Genomic DNA, 19190 nt, shown 5'->3' with positions numbered 1-19190 from the left:
GAAGCCTTCTGTTCAGGGCAAACACCGGCAGCTTTTTACTACTTGAAACTTCTTTTATAATTTATAATTAAAAAATCAAAGATCGCAACGATTTTTTAGATCAGTTTACGTCTTTATTAACTCATTTCAAAATAAAGTTTATTTTGTTTTTTTTTTTATTTCGTTGCAATCACTGTTTACCCACTTGAAACTGAAGAGCAAAATAAACATGAAGAAACTATTTCACATTAAATAAAAAATGCATTTTGTTCATAAAACTGTTTTTTTTTATTTACTTATTATCTTGAGAATTGAAATGGAAATCATATAAAATTATGAAAAGCAAATTACACAATTAAAAATAAATAAATAAGCCTAGACAATAGAAATAAAAAAAACTATTTATTTTAAACACACAATTTATTTAAACCACCGCGCCCATTAGTAAGACGACTCTTACACTGACCGATTATCGCCCAAATTACACTAGGGAGCAGACGTATTAAATGTAAAATGTATATTTATGTTTAATAATAGCATTTTAGATTGAAAATGCATGTATGGTTATTAATTCATGTAGATTTTAAATATTAAAATAAAATATTGTGGCGTGTAGGTTGCGGGTGGGCAGTAGTTGTTTTAGAGCCACTGTGGCGAAATTTTGGTGGTCGCTGTGAGTCGTCCCGAGTCGCCCGTCGGTACAGTCGGTAACGTGGTAACGGTTCCCTGTAAATTGTTGTCAAACCCTTTGTAAAATCGTTGTTTCCGTCAATTTTCGTGCAATTTTCTGTCATCGTTAAAGTGCGTGACGCTCCAAAATCCTCCTCTTCAAAAACTCATCGATTTTGTAAAATTTTTTAGTGTATAGGTTCGTTTGTGTGACGTCCACAAGAGGGTGCACCGCATCGTGACGTCACGCACAAGCGATCAGTCAGAGCAATATGTCGGCGTGTTGGTGGAGCAAGTGATAGTTATTGTGTGGAAAAATAAAATAAAAGGGGCATCCAAATTTGTGAGACGACACGCGAAAAGACTCGATTGAAATTAGCACGATGGCGTCGCATTGCATCGGCAAATCGGAGTTTATAGTTGGTGGCAAGTATCGGTTAATTCGGAAAATCGGCAGTGGCTCCTTCGGGGACATCTACTTGGGCATCAACATCACGAACGGAGAGGTAAAGCAGCCACAAACTGTGTGAAATTCATTCCCAGACGTGTTTACGACACGTCTTAACCTTTAAGTCGTGGCTTTGTTTCGTAAAAACACGAAACCAGTCCGACCACAAATCACAATGGCAGCCATTAAGGCCCCGTCTGCTCAGACCCTTTTCGCCCTCCAAATCTCCTACAATCCTGCCTTTTCCTCCAAGAATAACCCCCAAAGACCGCCAGACAAAGAATCTCTCTTTGTTTCGCGGACGGCCAAAAGTAGGTTACTTCACCAGGATATGGGCCTCTCTTACGACACATTTCACAATTTTTACGCTCATTTTTACCATTTTTGGAGACATTTGTGCCTCGATTTGCATCATTTCAGTGATTCTCCATTAATTTGTTTTTTTTTTTTTTCTGATAGGAAGTGGCAGTAAAACTCGAATCAATTAGAGCAAGACATCCCCAACTCCTCTACGAAAGTAAATTGTACAAAATTCTACATGGTGGCATAGGAATCCCACATATCAGGTGAGTATCCAACAATATGGGCATGAACCATACTCATCTAAGGACACACTTGATGGTACTATACAGGGTGAATCAGTTGAAAGTTATCTGCAGATAATTGCGCCGTATTTTGTATACATAATGTACGGAAGTTTTCGGCGTTTTTTGTTTACATAGCTAATAAATTTTTATTTCAATTTTAATAATTTTCAAAACAATACGAAATCGTAGAAAATACTCGTGAACGGTAGCAGTGCTTGCACGTGTTTACTTAATTTTATGTCTACAATACTTCAATGCAATACAACGTTTCGACATTAATTGCTATATTATGAAACGTTTTTAATTTCACAAACTGAAGTTGAAATGTATATTCAAAAGTTTTGATTAAAACAATTAATATACAGCTCTGAAAAAAGAAATTAATATTAAGAAAATATAAATAAATAAATTAAGTTTCAGTTTCCAATTTATGTAAATACTATGTTTCACATGTATCTTTTGGTAAAATTTAGAATAACAATTTAGTGCTTAACTTGATTCAATCATGATTTATGTGATAAATTTTATCGCTTGATGGAAATTGATGTAAATATTGTCTGAAGAGCAAACAGGTCATAGTCAGATGATTTGAGTTTTCTGAGGTCGTTTTTTAAAGTAAGTGGTATTTTATTTCTTTTTTGTTACAGTCACTAGTAGGATATTGATTTTGTTGCTATTTTAAATTATTTTATAGAATCGGTTTACGAGTAAGTTGGGTCTAATAGAAATAAATTTGAAAAATGTTAAGAATTTTTAAGTATTTGTCTTTTTGATACTTTAATAAATCTTTTACTGCATTATAATTTTTTGTATTTGGGATGAGAAATTATAATAATTTATCGTGTGGTCAAAGTAAACTAGCTTTGTAGGTGGTGTTTTACATAGTAATTTATGTATTTATCGATATTTATGTTATGAAAAGTAAATGTGTAACTCGTTTTCTTAATTTTTGAGAATTTTTTATTAAATTTGACATTATTGTTGTTGTGAAAATGATTGTTGTGTTGTTCTATTTTTAGCTTTTTCTTGTTGCTTTCAGTTTATTACCAATGGGACACGATTTCTACTATTTTAGTTTTTAATAAGATTAATAAGAAAACTTCGGTGTTTGCTGCTTATATTTTTAGTGTGTATTTGTGTGAACTTTCAATACTTGTCTTGTTTTTGGGATATTTTATGTATTTAATGAACAATCACAAGTGAAGAAATACATACTATACACAACTTATTAAACTATCTGCAGTCATATACGACAACAGTTTAGAAACGATATGTTTTTGAAGAAATCTGTTTGAAATTTTCGGCTGATTCACCCATCTCGTAGTCATAAACTTTCCCCTAAAAGACACCATCGACTTCAAATCGTGTAGATGTTTCGTCACATTCTTGAAAGTAAAAGATTTCGGACGTAATTTATCGATTGTTCAACGAGAATGGAGAGTCGAACGACCGTTACATAAAATTACGAATTTTTTCCTACAATCTGCTTTTGTTGTAAATTATTTATGAGTCACGCCTTTGCAAGTTGACGCGGAATTTTGCTAGATTTCATGACGATTGATATTTATAAATTAATTCGACCTTATCATGGTTACTTCCGGTGGTTGACCACATTTGCTCATTTATTCGACGAAAATTTTTCTATTTAATGTAACACATAGATGCGCACTTAATACTTGGCATTATCTTATCGCCGAAATTTGTAAATAAAAACAAGAGTGATGTCGATTTTAGAAAATGATCGAAAATTCTTAAGGTCAACGACAAAATAAAATGCGAGTTGAAACTTGCAACGTTGTCATTTTATCTTCTCCGACTCCGTTCATTGTTCAACTTGCAAGTACTTATAACCTTGTAAGTCTCTCGTTGCGTCTTATTACAGTTAGATTTCACGCCACCAAAAATTCTAAAGGTCGTTTCACATCGCTGTTGCAATTTTATATCGTTTTATCGTAATTAGAGAATTTTTTAGTTGGTCGAATTTTTGAAATGTTAGCCTTGAATGTTGGTGTTTTCGTATAGCGACATTGGTGTGTTATTTTAATGAAAATGCTTTTTGTTTAGACAAGACAAAAATGTCGGTGATTTTTTTTTACGATTCGAGTTTCGGAGAGAGAGGTGAAGTAACGTGTCTCTGGTCAGGTGCTTCGAACAACCGTTGCTCACCTGAACCAAATTACAATTTTTCGAGACAGTAGAAGTGCAACAAGTCGTTCCAAACACACCAAATTTACAGTTTAGGAACCGCCATTGTAGAAAGCGCGATGTAACGTTATTAAGTAACAAAATGGAAGTCAAACGGAAACCGCAGATTGCCTCTAAACAGCAAGTCAGTTTCCGCGTGTGCCAAATTGAATTTTTTTCTATCGCCTTTCAAGGCCTGTGCGAGTTTTTTCGCCGCCTCCGACGTTCAATTAGCGGCCGGCGACCTTAAAGCTCGCACGATTGATATTAACAATGGACACCTACGTACTTTCTCCGTGGAAATAATAATTATAAAAAATTATTAAATCTTTGTTATGTCGCAGCAGATCGAGTGCGAACGAAAACAAAATGTCACTTTCACGAGATTCGATTTGAATAAGTTGGTTTCCGCGAAACGCAACGTATCAACTAGGTCATGAAACGGAAAAGTGTGACACTTTTTGATTTTTTTTTCGGTTCTAATTCGGGTCTCTTGGTTTTACTACTCGTTCCGTCACCTGTCGGAGTGACCGGGTATCGTTCACCCAAGTTAGATAAATACGATGCGTATTTTTTGGTTTCGTTGAATGGGAGTTGGTTGCATGTTTGTCCCTTTCGATGGTAAAATAGAGGCGGTCGTAGTCGCGTGCACGTTAAAGGTACAATAACCCTTGTTTTTCGTTGACAACAGAATGATTGGATGCACGTTTCGAATGGGTTCATTTGAAATGAAATGCGTGTGGTTTCCTAATAGTAGTTCTCCGCCTTCAAAGAAGGGTAAAAAAATTGATTTAAAAATTTTTTTTTTTGATTGTTATCAGTTTCTGCATTATTTAAAAGCGTAAAATGGGGAAATATTGATCGTATCTGTTAATGTTTGTATAACCTATTTGAATGACCCGAATTTTCGTCAATTGCGATTAAAATAAATTCACGAAATTTTGTTGTTTTATTTCTTTTTGTAGGCGATCGAAGGATTTATTTGATCGAGATTGAGAATCGGTTTCGTTTGTTTGATGCGTGGAATTTAATGGGTGATAATTTAAGTCACTTAACTCAGATTTATACAAGTGGTGATTATATGCTATTAAAAAAATGTAGAAAAAACGAAAATTATAATTGATTTGATTGGAGATAAAATATGAGTTAACAAGGAAGAGTCAATTTTTGTTTTTATAAAATAGTTTTAATTTTAATTAAAAAATAAAAGGTTACGTTTGCATAACTTCAGTTTCAAAACAAAATCTTTGTGTATGCATTTTTTACCATAATTTATTTAAAGAAAGAGATTTGGCAATATGTATAAATAGGTTGTACGTTACTATTTGTTGTCTCGCTGTTTTAATTTTATTCAGCTTTGATTATTTGTAAACTCAGTAGAATCCTGTTAAAATAAGAATTTAAGGGATCAGAAGTTTTACTCTTATTGTATTAGACGATTTTCATTATAAAGAGAATCTTAGAAGAAAAAAAAAACTTTTAAAAAATTCATATTATTGCTAGTAATATTATTTTATTCGTTCAAAATTCTCTGTAGATTATTAGTGCATTGTGCGGTAGTATTAGTTTTTAAATTAAATTTAAAAAAATTGCGAATAATTTTCAAGAAAAAGAATAGTTGATTTTTGATATTTAAATAAGTTGTCCAAATGATTTTCAGTGTTTTTCTCTAATCAAGTGTAGATCTAGTTATTAAATAGGGAGGTGATGTGCAACATACTAACAACATTGTTTTTGCTTATATTGATAGATATCTATTACGTGATAAATCGATTTTTTTTGTTATCACAGTAATTATATCAAATTTTGCACTGTCATTTAGTCTTGCGTTGGTTCAGAAAACCAAAAAAATAATTATTTTCTGTTTACTATTTTGTGAAAATCTAAAAATATTGTGTTGAACCAAGTGTATTATGAGTAATTTGGGAAAAGAAAAAGTATTAAGTTTCTAATTAATTAACTGGTTACATAAGTATCTGTTCTCATTCTGTTTTGTTATAGAGTTTTTGGGTTGTCCTACTTATTATATGAAGTATTGATTTACTGATGTTTGATTGGTTTCATTGTGATTAATTACGAGTGATTCATAATTTGTAGAATAGATTTCATATTATGTACAATTTCACGTAGAAAAACTTGGTACTCGTAAGTAAATGCACCGGCGAAATTTTTTATCATGATTAAATAGTTTTCTATGTGAAAATAAAACAAAATTTGTCTCTTCAGTGGTTTACATATTTTGTTCGTAATTGTAGTTTCAAAAAACACGAGAGTAGACATTTTTCCAGTTGATACAAGTGTTAATAAATTTTATTATTGCGATTTTATTTGCGATTCTCAAGACACCTGTTATCGGAAACGTATCGATGTCGTTTGTGACGTCAATTGAGAGTTAACCAAGACACAATTAAAGTTTTATTTCATTGAAATTTCTTATTTTGTCTGTTTCGCTTTACAAACGTGTAAAGTTAGGTGTTTTCCGTTTCTCGAATCTGTTTATCGTCAGCACGTTGTGCCGATGGTGTCTATTTATAATTGTCGTCGACCTTTGTTAACACGCCAATTCGTTCCAGATATTACGGCCAAGAAAAAGAACACAACGTTCTAGTGATGGACCTTCTTGGTCCGTCACTAGAAGACCTGTTCAATTTTTGTTCACGTCGTTTTACGATCAAAACCGTTCTGATGTTGGCCGACCAGATGATCGGCCGTATCGAATACGTCCATTGCAAGTCTTTCATTCATCGCGACATAAAACCGGACAACTTCCTGATGGGCATTGGTCGTCATTGCAACAAACTCTTCCTAATCGACTTTGGTTTAGCGAAGAAGTTTAGAGATGCACGCACTAGGATGCACATCGGATATCGCGAAGATAAAAACTTGACGGGGACGGCACGATATGCTTCGATCAACGCCCATCTTGGTATAGAACAGTCGCGACGTGATGATATGGAATCGCTAGGCTACGTGCTGATGTACTTCAACAGAGGATGCTTGCCGTGGCAGGGACTCAAAGCGGCGACCAAGAAGCAAAAGTACGAAAAGATCAGCGAGAAGAAGATGTCCACGCCGGTTGAGGTTCTCTGCAAGGTTCGCTGAAACAATACATTTACCAAATTACACAAAAAACACAAGCAGAGGAATTTGTTTCAAAATCACGTAATTAGAAGAGATGCCCAGAAAATATTGATAATGTAAATAAAATGAAAGAAATTGAAAGTATAGAGTGAGTGAAGTTAGGAGTAAATTGAGGAAGAAGAATCGCCAGTTTTTTGTATTTTAGATTAGGTAGAAATTTTTAGTTTAAAAAAAAATGGACGGTGTTTTTTTTTTTTTTTTGAATGGTATGCTTTAAAATATATTTATCCACAATCATTCTATAAAGAGAGTTTATTCCACACTTTAGATGCGTATAAAGTACCAGTTTATCCACTAGTGGAATAAAGTAACTTTATTCCACTGTTAGTAACCAGCGCACCGCGTAACAGCTTACTACGTTTAACCGAAAGCACATTTGGCGTGACGTTTAAATGTCAGTTTAATTTTTAATTAAGTTTGGAATGATTTGGGCCTGTGATTGTGGATAAAACGTTATATTGCAGTCGTGTGTTAGTCGCATTTTATCCACTTAAGAAAATTAACCCCTCGAACTGACGTTCTCGCGGTTAAACATTCTTGCGTGGATAAAACGCTATCTAACACACTCTTACAATAAATAACTATTAATTATAGGAACTTGTAAAAGTATATCATTTTTTACTGTTTGTCGAGTTTGCAAGAAAGAAACGAAAGTGTTAATCCTAGATTTTAAAAAAAAATCAGTTTAATCAACATGAAGTACATTTAAACACTACCAAACTAAGGATGCACACACATAATGTTAAGTAATATACTTTTCATACAAGTGTTTTACTTTCTAGATATAATGAGCGTTTTAAAATTCAATATACATATTAAACAATGCCACAAATAGAATCTCTTAAAATACGAAAATTTTCATTCTCAGCTTGTTTGAATAAAATTTTAAAGTTAAAATTGAAAGTATTTTGAGGAAGACGTTGAAATAATGATTCATTTTATAAAACCTATTGTTTTTCGGTCAGTTCTTTAGGCCTCTTGCATTGTAAAAATAAAATCTCGCTGCTATGAAAGTGTTAATTTATATCGGTAATAATTTAGTTATGAAAATTCAATGAAAAGTTAACAAGTGATTCGTTATATTTCTCTCTTTATTCTATTTCATTTCAGTAAATATGTATCGATTAGTTTACGTAATAATCAATGAACTGATTTCATAAACAACCAATATTATTCGAATGTGTCTAAATAACATTAACAATAATTTCATTTTACTATAATTTGGTTTTGTATATTTACAAGTAATTGTGTCTTATGATCTATTGTCAGAGTTTAAAGACCTTATTAAAATTTTTACGGTTGTATGTGCTCTTAAAAGTATTCAGTTCAAGTTTTTTTTTTGGTGTTTTTTATCGAAAATTTACAATAAAATTCAACGAGTAGAAATTTGTGTAAATTCCTTCTGCACACTTGATTCTTTGAAATTGGTGGTTTCGTTTTTTTTTATACTGTTCTATTTTGTTAGGGATTTCCGGCGGAGTTTTCGATGTACCTCAATTACTGTCGCGGCCTCCGTTTCGAAGAGGCCCCCGATTACATGTACCTAAGACAGCTGTTCCGGATTCTGTTTCGCACATTGAATCACCAATACGATTACACGTTCGACTGGACCATGCTGAAACAGAAGGCGGCAGCTACAGGAGGGACAGTGGCCGAAACGTCGGCTCAACCACAGACATCGCGAGTTGTAATATCTCAACAAACAGGTGAGTCGACGAACGAACGATTTCGATCGGTAATTTTCACCGAACGAAATCACTGATGTGACGAATTTAGCGACTAGTCAATGTTTTTAATAGTTAAGATCTTATAGTCACCCTCTTTTCAGCGAACCGTGACAAAAAAGATGACGAAAAGAACAAGCAAAATTCTGCTAAAGGTACAGCTCACTATAAAACAACCCACCCTTCTACTGCAAATATTGCTAAAGTCTTTAAAGGTCACTGAGAATGTTGTTTTCGTTTAATATTAATTTTTTTTTATTTTGCCCTGTAATTTCGTTTATTTTTTTTACATATTTACATAAAATTGTTGTGTCCCTTTGTGTTTTTTTCTTTCTTGGAATATCTGAGAAGTAAGTGTTGAGCTTTTTTCCTAGTCTTCTTTGGTGACCGTTTTATTTTTAAAGTGCGATTTTAATCCCTTTTTAGATTTTTTATTTTCATTAGAAAAATCGCACTCATGTCATTTTTTTTCTATCATAGACACGTGATCTTATCGGGCGCGTAGCTGTGCTAAAAGCTTCAAATCCATACTAACAGTCATTTTTTTCTGTTGATAGTAAGTTTAAAAAGCGAACATTTTTATTGCAGGTCAGCCAGTTGTCACGAAGCTTCTATAAAGGATCAACGCTGTATTTAAAAAACACTGTTAGTTTTCATCCTTTTTTTTGAGTGTTTTATTTTTAAGTTTATTTTTTAATTAAAGCTTTTGGTAAGTTGGGACTAACATGGTCGGGATGAAAGCTAACATTCTAGAGTCATTTGCATGTTGTATATTTTTCTAACCAATCACAAATCGTTTTTTGTTTATTTCATTGTTTTTTCTGTCTTTTGATAGATATATAGTTTTGTTTTGGAGTAACCGTTTGTTTTCTTCTAGGCAACCGTTAACACGCCCCACATACACCACCACCGACTGGGTCTAACCGACTTCGCATATAGTTGGTCAAAGCAAAAAATAAAAATTATAATAAAACAAAAATTAAGAGGTTGTCTTGATGGACGCTGACAATTTTATATAAAAAAAATAATTAAAACATTATTGTAAGTGAGCATACACGAATTAATTTTTTCTTTACCCGCCGTTAATGGGAAATTGTATAAAAAGATATAAAAAAACAAAAAATTTAAAGGGCGAGGCCGCTCACAAATAGGCCACGTCTCCTCGAGTATGATAGTGGATTAGTGATGCGTGGGAGTGAATGCAAGTCTGGCTGTATTATTTAATATGTTAAGAAATAGATTGTAAAAATAATGGAAACAAAAGTGAGTACCGTAAACGTCACTAAGGATTTGAAAAAAACTATACGGAACTCTTGTCGAGCCTACGACGTTCAGGCGCTGCACGGTAAAACGTCGTTAAATGTGATCATTGATTTGTTAGATTCTTTCATTATTTGATCCTCGTTTTACAGTGCGGCTTGTACATTTTATAATAATGGTGTTAATGTATTTTACTTTTGTTTATTTATCGTAATGGGTATAAGAACTGATCGGTGCGGTTGTTCCGCGCCTTCTAGTTGTTTAAAATCAAAGTTGCTTTAGTTAAGTAACCCCCGGCAAAATTTTTGACACGAGTAAATCAGATCGATGCACATTCAGAAATTCTGTTACAAACATCAGAGTGTAGTGTTTTAAACTATACTCTATTTTTATCGCAGGCTGTGTAAGATTTACTTTGGTCTAATCTGTTGTTTGAGGTTATTTTTCTCTTTCAAAAGATGTATAGTTTGGATTCAGAATGAAGGTTTCTTTCTATTTAACTATACGTCTTTTCTATGTAGCTGCGTCTTAAGCAACTGCCATGAACTTAATTGTCGATTTTTTTCCATTGTAATAATGTAATATCAGTGTGTGAAAAATGCTCTATTATTGCAAACAAATTACGAAACAAGTTAATTGTTAAATACAATTGTATAATATGGTTTTGTCTTCATTTATAATTAACTAAATACGCTATAGTTTTTACAATAGTTTTTTTTTTTGAAGGGTATCTGAGACAAACCCTTATTTTTAAGTTAATAACCACGTTGGATATTTATGTAAAAGTAACTCTCACAATGAGGTAAGATTAAAGATTGAAATTGTACCAGGATTTTCATTTAACCCTCCCCAAATAAAACGACAAAATATACATAAACTTTTTATTAAAATGTATATAAAGAATTAAAATTAAAGCTGTTGCCGTTTCTATTTTGAAGGCAGTTAGTGTCAAAACGAATGGAATGATTACAAATCCTAACATTACACGGGTACAATAATTAAGTACACCAGAGGGCAGCAGCACAGAAAACAGTCAATAAAAGCTTTAAAATTTGTACAACAAAGAGGCCCAGCCTCGGTAAGGCAAGAACTGTGCGGAGTAGGTCACGTTGGTACGTATAGATGGCACAAAAAAAGTAAAATTAGTTTAAAAAAATATTTATTGCACTCAATTCAATTGCGGCGAATCGCCAGCTCCCCCGGCCATTTCGTAGACTTTTTTAGCGACTTGCAGCGCCAATTCATCAGCTTGTTCCCGGGTAGCTGCCTCGGCGTACACTCGGACGATATCCTCAGTCCCTGAGGGTCTGACAAACGACCGGCCTTTGTCGAACTTGGCCACCAAGGCGTCGATTTCGGCCTGGAGGCCCTCGGGAGTGACGCATATGCGCTCGGCGTCGGTCGTTGTGATGACGTTCCGGTCTTGGACCGTCACCTTCATCAGGCGGTTGGGCAAATCGGTGTAGGCGCTTTCCCATTGTTGGATGTCCCAGCCTTTAGCGTGGAGAATCGTCTCGATGAGGAGCATGTCGGAGATGGCGTCGCCCACCGTTTCGTTGATGAGGTCGATGAGGTTAAGGAGAGCTTCAGCGGCTTGTCTTCGCTCCTCCGAAATGCTAAACAAACTAATAGTTTAAAACGATTTCGGTGCAACTTTACCTGTTATTTTTTGCAGTTTCTCTCAACTTGTCTTTGGCGTTTTGGCTGAAGATGACGGTTCCGTGTCCGTTGGCCTCGAAATAGACTCCAATGTCGTAGTCGAGAGCCTTGTGGTGCAGGTGTTTGACCCCTGTAGAGACACACGCAACCGGCACTTGCAATTTTTTCGATATGTATTCAGTCGACGCGCCATTAGCGTACGCAGTTTGAACTAAACCTAGGTTGAGATCGAGTTCGGTCTTTTCTAAGATTTCCTTAAGATAACTTGCGATCAGAGTTGCCATACGGTCCCCGTCCATCAAATGGAAGCCGTTATTCTCGTCCATGTAGTAATAAATCAATCGGTCGGCGTCGCCATCGACCGAACAACACCGAACGTTGGTCTCCACGGGAACCCCAGTCGGGAATTTCTGTTGCGATTTCACATAATCGGCACCGCACTGCAATAACCAAACAGTAAAAATGTTTATCACCGCGAAATTATTACCATGTAGTTAAGCTTGCCCGAACCGATAATGGCATCGTTATACATTTGTATTTTCATACTGTTACCCAAGAGTTCTTGAAAATATTTGATTTTTTTAGCACCAACGCCGTTTGCTCCGTCATACAAAAGCCGGTTTTTGTAACTTCCGTTTGTGTAAGTTTCACCCCTGAGTTTTTTGAAAGCTTTGGTTAACTTTGTGTAGTAGCCTTCTTCGGTCGGTTCGCCGTATTTGCGATTTGTGTTTTTACAAACGACAAAATAATGCAGTTGGGGGGTGGTCACAATTCCGTAATCAACTGGTTTCCCGGAAAGGGCTAAAACCCCGTCCGTTAGGGACTTGGCCAGACTTGGACTACTAGGTCGGGTGTCTTTTCCTACAACGATTTCGACACGGTCGGTCATAGGAATATCGTATTCTTTGATTATCTCGTTGATAGTCTCTTCAAGTTGGTCATCACTAAAACCGGTTCAATTATCTTATCAATGGGGTTGGGAATGGCGACAAATTGAGAATTAATGCGCTAAATTGTTATGGCAACGCAGTGATAAAGAAAAATTAAATTACCCAACATTGGCAAACTTGGTGGCCCACTTCTCCCAGCTCTGCTCCAGCATCTCGCCCATGGGGTCGACAAGTTTCACCCCGTTGTCGGGTTCTGGGTTGTGTGAGGCCGTGATCATGACCCCGATGGTGGCTGCAATCGTCAAATTCCGTCAAAGTTTCTATAAATCGGCCACTCACCTCTCTTATACCTGGCCCTTAAGACGGCCAGCAGCCCCATCCGGTACATAACGTACCCCAAATTGGTGGCCCTAAAGAGTGACAGTTAACTTAACCTCTAATTTGACGATCAATTCGACTTACTTGGTTCTGAAACCCGCAGTACCATATTGTATGTCAGTCTTGACAGTTTTTGGGTGCATTTCTCTGGCGAAAGCGTAAACTGTTCTGTAACTGTTTGCCATGCTGATAAGACCACTTGAGAGACTGGTTGACACCTTTTCTGGGAGGGAATAGGTGTGAGAGAGAAGGAGCGAGACGATGACTAATAGTGGATACCAGTAATGCCAGTCTGAGTTCATTTCATCGTTGTAATGAATTTAAATTGACTTTCACTAAAGGGAGAGGTCTACAAACAAACATTGGAATTTCGTTAAGTATTTTAATTACGTCTTAATTATTTTCGTCTCCGTTATCTGGAATGATAAAGATAAAAAACCAATGGACGGAATTTACATAAATAAAATCTCGATAAAATGGACGGTTTCACAATAAATTTGTACATAAAACATAGAAAAAAGTGCTATAAAAACTTAACATCTAGCAATAACAAAAGCGACAATTGTCGTAAGTAGCGTGATTGAGGCACTTAGAGAGGCACTTCCGGCATGACAATCAACGATCCTCCGTGCCCGCAGGAAGTCACTTCCGAGATATTCGGCGTAGTGACGCTTTTCAGGGGGAATGACCTTCAATTGAGTCGTCGCATCTTGAAATATCAAATCGGTATAAGGCGGCGTTGACGAAAACATACTGAAACTATAAAACAAAAATAACTTCAGTCTTTTATTTTCGTATTATGTCACTTTACCTAAATTCATCGGTCGTCTTCCGTCCGTAAAAATTCTGGGCGTACAAAAATAAATTAATAAACGCATTCACATGTGTGTCGTTGTACCCATAACCGCCTCGGGTTACGATCGCATTCGCCTTGACTTTTCCCAAATTGCATTTTTCGTATTCATTGATTTCGGCTCTCGTCCCTACAACCCATGATCAATAAATGACAAAAAAAATTAAATAAAATACCATCAGGGCAAAGCAACTCAAAATCGTCGTTTAGATTATCCCTCGCCCACCACTCTTCTCTTTTTCCGTTGGTATTTTGCGTGACTGTAGTATGCGTGACAAAAGCGACTTGACCGCCACCTTCCACTAAACATCTGAAAGCCCCCGTGTGGCCGTAGTAGTCCTCCGAGGCGTCTCTGCGACAATACCGGAAGCTCGCGCCGTGGCAAAGGTGGCACATGTTGTCATACGGCACGCCAGTGTTGTATTCAGTGCTCAGCGCTCCCGGGACGCAACTCTTTGAGAAATATTCTGCCGCAGCTCTAATACTGTTGCAACCGTAAGGCCGGATCCACCCATTACTGATTAAAAATGCAAGGGGGTACACCCAACCGGCGGCAGTATTGATGCCTCCATGACAAGTGTACTTTCCTCGAAGGTACGTCAGCTCGGTTGAGGGATCTGATTCTTTGGCCACAGCCACCACATAGTATTCGGGGTCGTTTAAGTTGTACATTTCGCTCATGAATGGAATGAGGTCGAAGTTTAAACCGGCTGTGTAGACGTCGCTGGCGTCCAAAACTGCGACGTCAGCTAGACCCGACCTGATGGCTTGCATGCAATGGATTTGCGAGTGGCCTTTGTAGCAGTCCATTTCTGGCTTGAGGAGGTGGGCTTTTAAGGCCGTCTGGAAATGGTAATCTTTATTTTATCCTTAAAAGTCGTGAAATAAAAAACTGACGTCCTTAAAATGAACTGTGCAATAATATTTCTGATCTAAGTAGCTTATTTTCAAATTGTAATAAATTTGCACTGAACAATGAATAAAATGGAGACGTAAGATAGAAATTGGACACATTTCACATCTTCTGTTTCTGATCTTCAATATTGCAAAATTAATTTCAAAATTCTAGACCACTTTGTAAATTTAATTGAACGGTACGGTGGCGTGCAACAATTTCGGACACTCATTTAAACGTAATATTAAAAATGACGCTCTGGTCTGTGCTTAATTATGTCTTAGCAGGAAATTGATGCAGTAGAACAAAAAATGTCTAAAATAAAGTTACAAATACATAAAGGGTATTTCACATTTTATGTCAACGAAATGTTGAACGTGTCCGGAATTTTTTGCTTTCTATTGTACCAGATTTTAATTTTAGATCTTCAGATAGTCATTTGCTTTCAGTAACAAATTCTAGTTCGAAATCACTAAAATATTAAAAACACCAGATTTTAAATAGTTAGTGTCAAATTGTATTAAATTAATAGTTATTTATTGTAAGAGTGTGTTAGGTAGCGTTTTATCCAAGCAAGAATGTTTAACCGCGAGAACGTCAGTTATCCACTAGTGGATAAAGTGGTACTTTATACGCATCTAAAGTGTGGAATAAAGTCTCTTTATAGAGTGATTGTGGATAATAGTTATTTAGTCGACGAGTTTGAGTGTAAATCGGACTCTTTATTTGACCGAGTGGATTTTTAAACTACGAGTGCAACGAGTGGTTTACCATCCACGAGGTGGAATAAAGCGTCCGATTTACACTCAAACGAGTGGAATACAACATTTTATTCTTCGAATTAGAGTCAACAAGGGTTAAACTTGCTTTAAATCTGTTAAAAATAATTTGACGTTTTGTATTGAGAAATGCCAAACAGTTGTCAAAACTTCCTTACACGGGAGAAAAACCGTAAATTTTGACAGTGTCGAAGAATAAAATTAATTAATCAGAAATCAGTTCATTACCCTCATCTTTATGCACTTGTTTCTTTCAACGTCTGAAGTCACACACAGAGTCATCCTGTTGACCTGACACACTCTAACTCCCATAATTATGTTCATAGAACTGCCCAAAAAGTTCGAGTATGTCTGCAAATTTTCGTTGAGTGGTGCAATGTCCCGAGTCATGTCCTACCAAAATTAGAAATAGTAATACAATAATTATTAAAAATTACAAAATACTTGAAATAATAAGTTGCTGTGAATCCCATAACGTGGCGATGATTCAAATAAATTAAAAACTTCATAAAACGTATTATTTCTGTTGTAATCGTAGTAGTCGGGAACGCTATTATTATAGACTGATGGTTGTCTTTTATTTCCATATGGGTCAATATTTTCTCCATATTCCTCTCTGTTAAAGTAGTGTGGATCAAACGGATATTCCTGGCCTCTATCCCTATTTCCCGGTTCATGATCGTATGGACGCTTGTCTTCTCCATATGGCTTATAGTCACTTTGGTTGTGTGGCCGATCGCGTCCATATGGATTGTAATTGTTGTTGCGGTCATATTGTGGCCTATTTGGGTCATATTGCGGCCTATTTTCTTCATACTGAGGAATGTTTGGGTCATATTGAGGCCTATTTTGAGTGCCAAAATCACCGAAATTCTGCCTTTTATACCGATTCGGTCTACCTCCATACTGATCATAATTGGACTGATCAATCCTGTTCCCAAACTGGTCATATTGGGGCTGTCTGTTATCGTAGGAATTTCGGTTTTGATCATCGTAACGGTTTGTCCCATTATTCTGATTTCCAAAACTATACATTTTTGCAGCTTTTTCAAGGAATTTTTGATAAATTTTCCGTTTTTCAAAAGACGACGCTGATGTTGTCACGATTGCGTCTGATGGGACTTTGCCCCAATTGCACGACATGTACTCGTCAATGGGACGTCGGCTACCATCCTTGCATAACAGTTCAAAAGAATCTTTTGATATCGACACTAAAGTAAAAAATGTAAGAAAGGCCAATTACAAAAAAATATAATTACCAAAATTGTCACCAGCTACAAGGGACGGAATCGTCGTATGTTTCACGAAGGCGATTTCTCCAGCTTCTAAGAGACAACGGAATGCTCCCTCATATCCCGAATACGGATCTGAGCTGGTACACCGTCCCCCGGGGATTTTTCCGATACAAAGTTGGCACAACCTATCGGAATTGTCTCCAATGGGGTTGTATTTGCTGGTGAGACAGTTGACAGCGCATGATGGTCCAAAGTATTTCGTGGCCGACTTGACGTGATTATTGCAATCTACAACATCTAACCCACCCTCGTTCATCAACTAGAACCAACAAATTAGTGATTTTAACAAATGGGAGATTAAAAACAGACTGTGTATATTGGAACAACCCATCCAGCGAACGTTTCAACCCCTGCAAAACAAGCCTTGACTCCTCTTAAATCAAATAACGAATTAACGTGGGTCAGGGTCCCCTTTTTGACCGCTGCGACGGCATAATAATGCTGGAGTCCCCCTTCTAAAACCTCTTGGCCAATGGGTACAAGACTGTTGTAGCGACCACCAACAAACACCTCCCCTGCGTCAAGGGTGGTAAGAGTGGCTTTTTCTTGATCTAGTAGACTCATGCATTCTTCTTTATCAAATGCCTAAAAACATGTTGTTACTTTGGTTCATTTTCCAAGACTGGATTTACTTGTAAACATTCAATGTTAAAATAGTCATAGCCCACTCTGATTCGGTCGCGTTCATTTGCCATGGCAAAATTCTTGCATTTCCGTTGCTCTGCTCTGCTAATTGTACACCATATTATCTTGATACGTTTATCTTCAGGCTCTTCAGTGTTAAATTGAGTGGTTTTCCAAAAATTCTGGCCTAAAAGTTAGAGAAACATGAATCATTGATGTGATCCACTAGATTTGATTTTTATTAATTAAATGTTAATTTGAAGGGATAAAAACTGTTAATACTAACTTTTTTTACTTTTATTATGACTGAGGACTAGGAAAAATGCTGAAACTGAGAAAATTGGGAAAAAGTTGGTTGATGAATTATCAAAACAAATGAGTAACAAGACCCCTCCCACTTAACCATGTTATTTCTATTGGTTTGATGTAATTTACCTGCACTTATCACAAAAACACTAAACAATATCAGTAAAGCAAAATAAAGATAAGTCCTATCTTTAAAACCCATTTTTGGGATTATTTTTGATATTATCAAAGCATTTGATAACAGAGGCTTTACACAAAACACGCCCAACACAATGCGAAGAGGGAGATACCAATATATGTGGGACAGAGTCAAAGAATGCAGTCTGTCCCAACGACTAAAAACAAACATTTAAAGTTCAAATTACATTTAAAGGAGAAAATAATCATCAGTACAATTAAACTGTACAAGACTATGAAAGAATAGTCATAATATAGTAAAATGAATAAATAATAAATAGGTAATTTTTTAAATCTTTTTATTTGTTTAGCTACAATCGGGAATACCAACATTAAAACACTGTGAAAAAAAAAGTACTAAAAACCGCAAAATCCAAGTTCTAGAAAAGATTCTTGCAGACTTTGAGACCGTTTAAATTTTTAGTGTTTTTTAAAGAGGGAATAAATCAAAAGCTAATGTCCATAGTACCTAGTTTAAGTTTTCATAGAACATTAGTGTAGTAAAATAGTTGTTAGTGACCCAGGGATGAAGATTAAATTTTTATTAATAAAATTTAATTAGAAGGTATGAATAATAATGTTAGAATATTGTTATATTGTTTTTTTACTTTTATTATGATTGAGGACTACGAAAAACGTTAAAACTGGGAGAAATTTGGTGGATGAATTATCAAAACAAATAAGATTACGCTTTTGACTAAATTTGGAACATAAATGAATTTAAAAAAAAACTTACTCCCATTAATTTTTATTTTAACTCCTAATACAGGGGATAATTAATGGGGTGTGGAGATTGAAAAAAACATTATTATTATAAATTATTTAAATATTTATTGGTTACAATTGGAAACATCAACATTAAGGAAACAAAAGCACTAAAAAAAGGCGGGATTGTCCTGCATTGTCCTAGGTTAGGGTCATGGTTTAAGGTTTACCGTTTATCTTCCAGAAAAAAGGTTCTTGTGTGACTTGTTTGTATTTTGATTGTTTTATTAAATAGGTCCCTATTTTAAAGGTAGATAAATGCCAATAATGTATAAACTGTTTAGATTTTAAGGAGTTACTTATTTGTTTCAGCAAAATGGCTCGTACTAAGAAAACGCCAAAGAAAGGCACACGATTGAGCTCTACGTCTTATTTTATAGGAAACAAACAATATCGTATTCGATTAAAGCTGCTTAGGCTCATTAAGAAATTACAAATGTCTACAGAGATGTGCATTCCAAAAATGCCCTTTTCAAAACTTATTCGTGAACTTCTACAAAATCAACATCGTGAAGGAAGGGATCTCAGGATTCAGAGAAGTGCTTTACAAGCACTGCATGAAGCTGCCGAGGCATAT

At 35.6% G+C, this 19190-nt stretch overlaps 3 protein-coding genes across 7 annotated transcripts; 1 reads left to right on the top strand and 2 right to left on the bottom strand.

Annotated features, from left to right (window-relative positions):
• Positions 1-657: 657 nt before the first annotated feature.
• Positions 658-10818, top strand: LOC123009680 (casein kinase I). 5 transcript variants are annotated; one of them, XM_044406166.1, is made up of 7 exons: positions 658-1154; positions 1556-1662; positions 6441-6960; positions 8474-8714; positions 8837-8887; positions 9321-9377; positions 9610-10818. In XM_044406166.1, exons 1-6 carry the CDS (start codon positions 1032-1034, stop codon positions 9347-9349), a joined length of 1071 nt encoding a protein of 356 aa, XP_044262101.1. In that variant the 5' UTR covers positions 658-1031; the 3' UTR covers positions 9350-9377; positions 9610-10818. The 5 variants fall into 5 exon arrangements, with proteins under 5 accessions (XP_044262101.1, XP_044262115.1, XP_044262109.1 ...); XM_044406180.1 differs by lacking the exon at positions 8837-8887; XM_044406174.1 differs by lacking the exon at positions 9321-9377.
• Positions 10819-10859: 41 nt separating this feature from the next.
• On the bottom strand, positions 10860-13335 carry LOC123012678 (phosphoacetylglucosamine mutase). The gene is made up of 6 exons (XM_044410755.1): positions 13004-13335; positions 12881-12951; positions 12704-12833; positions 12139-12595; positions 11652-12091; positions 10860-11608 (listed from the first exon to the last, which is right to left on the bottom strand). Exons 1-6 carry the CDS (start codon positions 13219-13221, stop codon positions 11161-11163), a joined length of 1764 nt encoding a protein of 587 aa, XP_044266690.1. The 5' UTR covers positions 13222-13335; the 3' UTR covers positions 10860-11160.
• Positions 13288-17964, bottom strand: LOC123012670 (melanotransferrin). The gene is made up of 9 exons (XM_044410742.1): positions 17801-17964; positions 17374-17552; positions 17051-17326; positions 16706-17000; positions 15891-16657; positions 15675-15839; positions 13949-14615; positions 13731-13902; positions 13288-13678 (listed from the first exon to the last, which is right to left on the bottom strand). Exons 1-9 carry the CDS (start codon positions 17871-17873, stop codon positions 13453-13455), a joined length of 2820 nt encoding a protein of 939 aa, XP_044266677.1. The 5' UTR covers positions 17874-17964; the 3' UTR covers positions 13288-13452.
• Positions 17965-19190: the final 1226 nt, after the last annotated feature.

The sequence above is a fragment of the Tribolium madens genome, unplaced genomic scaffold (genome assembly GCF_015345945.1).
Source record: "Tribolium madens isolate multiple individuals breed KSU strain unplaced genomic scaffold, Tmad_KSU_1.1 Scaffold_19;HRSCAF=116;Tcas5.2_LG9, whole genome shotgun sequence".
Taxonomy (NCBI): Eukaryota; Metazoa; Arthropoda; class Insecta; order Coleoptera; family Tenebrionidae; genus Tribolium; species Tribolium madens.
The sequence above is the reverse complement of the archived record's forward strand: the minus strand, read 5'-3'. Positions and strand labels throughout refer to the sequence as shown.

What these genes read in the sequence shown, in the direction of transcription:
- LOC123009680 (XM_044406159.1), top strand. Translation starts at nt 1,032, where the DNA reads ATGGCGTCGCATTGCATCGGCAAATCGGAGTTTATAGTTGGTGGCAAG. An exon ending in TCAACATCACGAACGGAGAG is followed by an intron (nt 1,155 to 1,555) that starts GTAAAGCAGCCA and finishes TTTTTCTGATAG; the next exon opens with GAAGTGGCAGTAAAACTCGA. An exon ending in CGGTTGAGGTTCTCTGCAAG is followed by an intron (nt 6,961 to 8,473) that starts GTTCGCTGAAAC and finishes CTATTTTGTTAG; the next exon opens with GGATTTCCGGCGGAGTTTTC.
- LOC123012678 (XM_044410755.1), bottom strand. Translation starts at nt 13,221, where the DNA reads ATGAACTCAGACTGGCATTACTGGTATCCACTATTAGTCATCGTCTCG. An exon ending in AAGGGCCAGGTATAAGAGAG is followed by an intron (nt 12,834 to 12,880) that starts GTGAGTGGCCGA and finishes TGACGATTGCAG; the next exon opens with CCACCATCGGGGTCATGATC. An exon ending in GAAACTGCAAAAAATAACAG is followed by an intron (nt 11,609 to 11,651) that starts GTAAAGTTGCAC and finishes TAGTTTGTTTAG; the next exon opens with CATTTCGGAGGAGCGAAGAC.
- LOC123012670 (XM_044410742.1), bottom strand. Translation starts at nt 17,873, where the DNA reads ATGGGTTTTAAAGATAGGACTTATCTTTATTTTGCTTTACTGATATTG. An exon ending in TGTAGCTGGTGACAATTTTG is followed by an intron (nt 16,658 to 16,705) that starts GTAATTATATTT and finishes TTTTTACTTTAG; the next exon opens with TGTCGATATCAAAAGATTCT. An exon ending in AAGACGACCGATGAATTTAG is followed by an intron (nt 13,679 to 13,730) that starts GTAAAGTGACAT and finishes TTTGTTTTATAG; the next exon opens with TTTCAGTATGTTTTCGTCAA.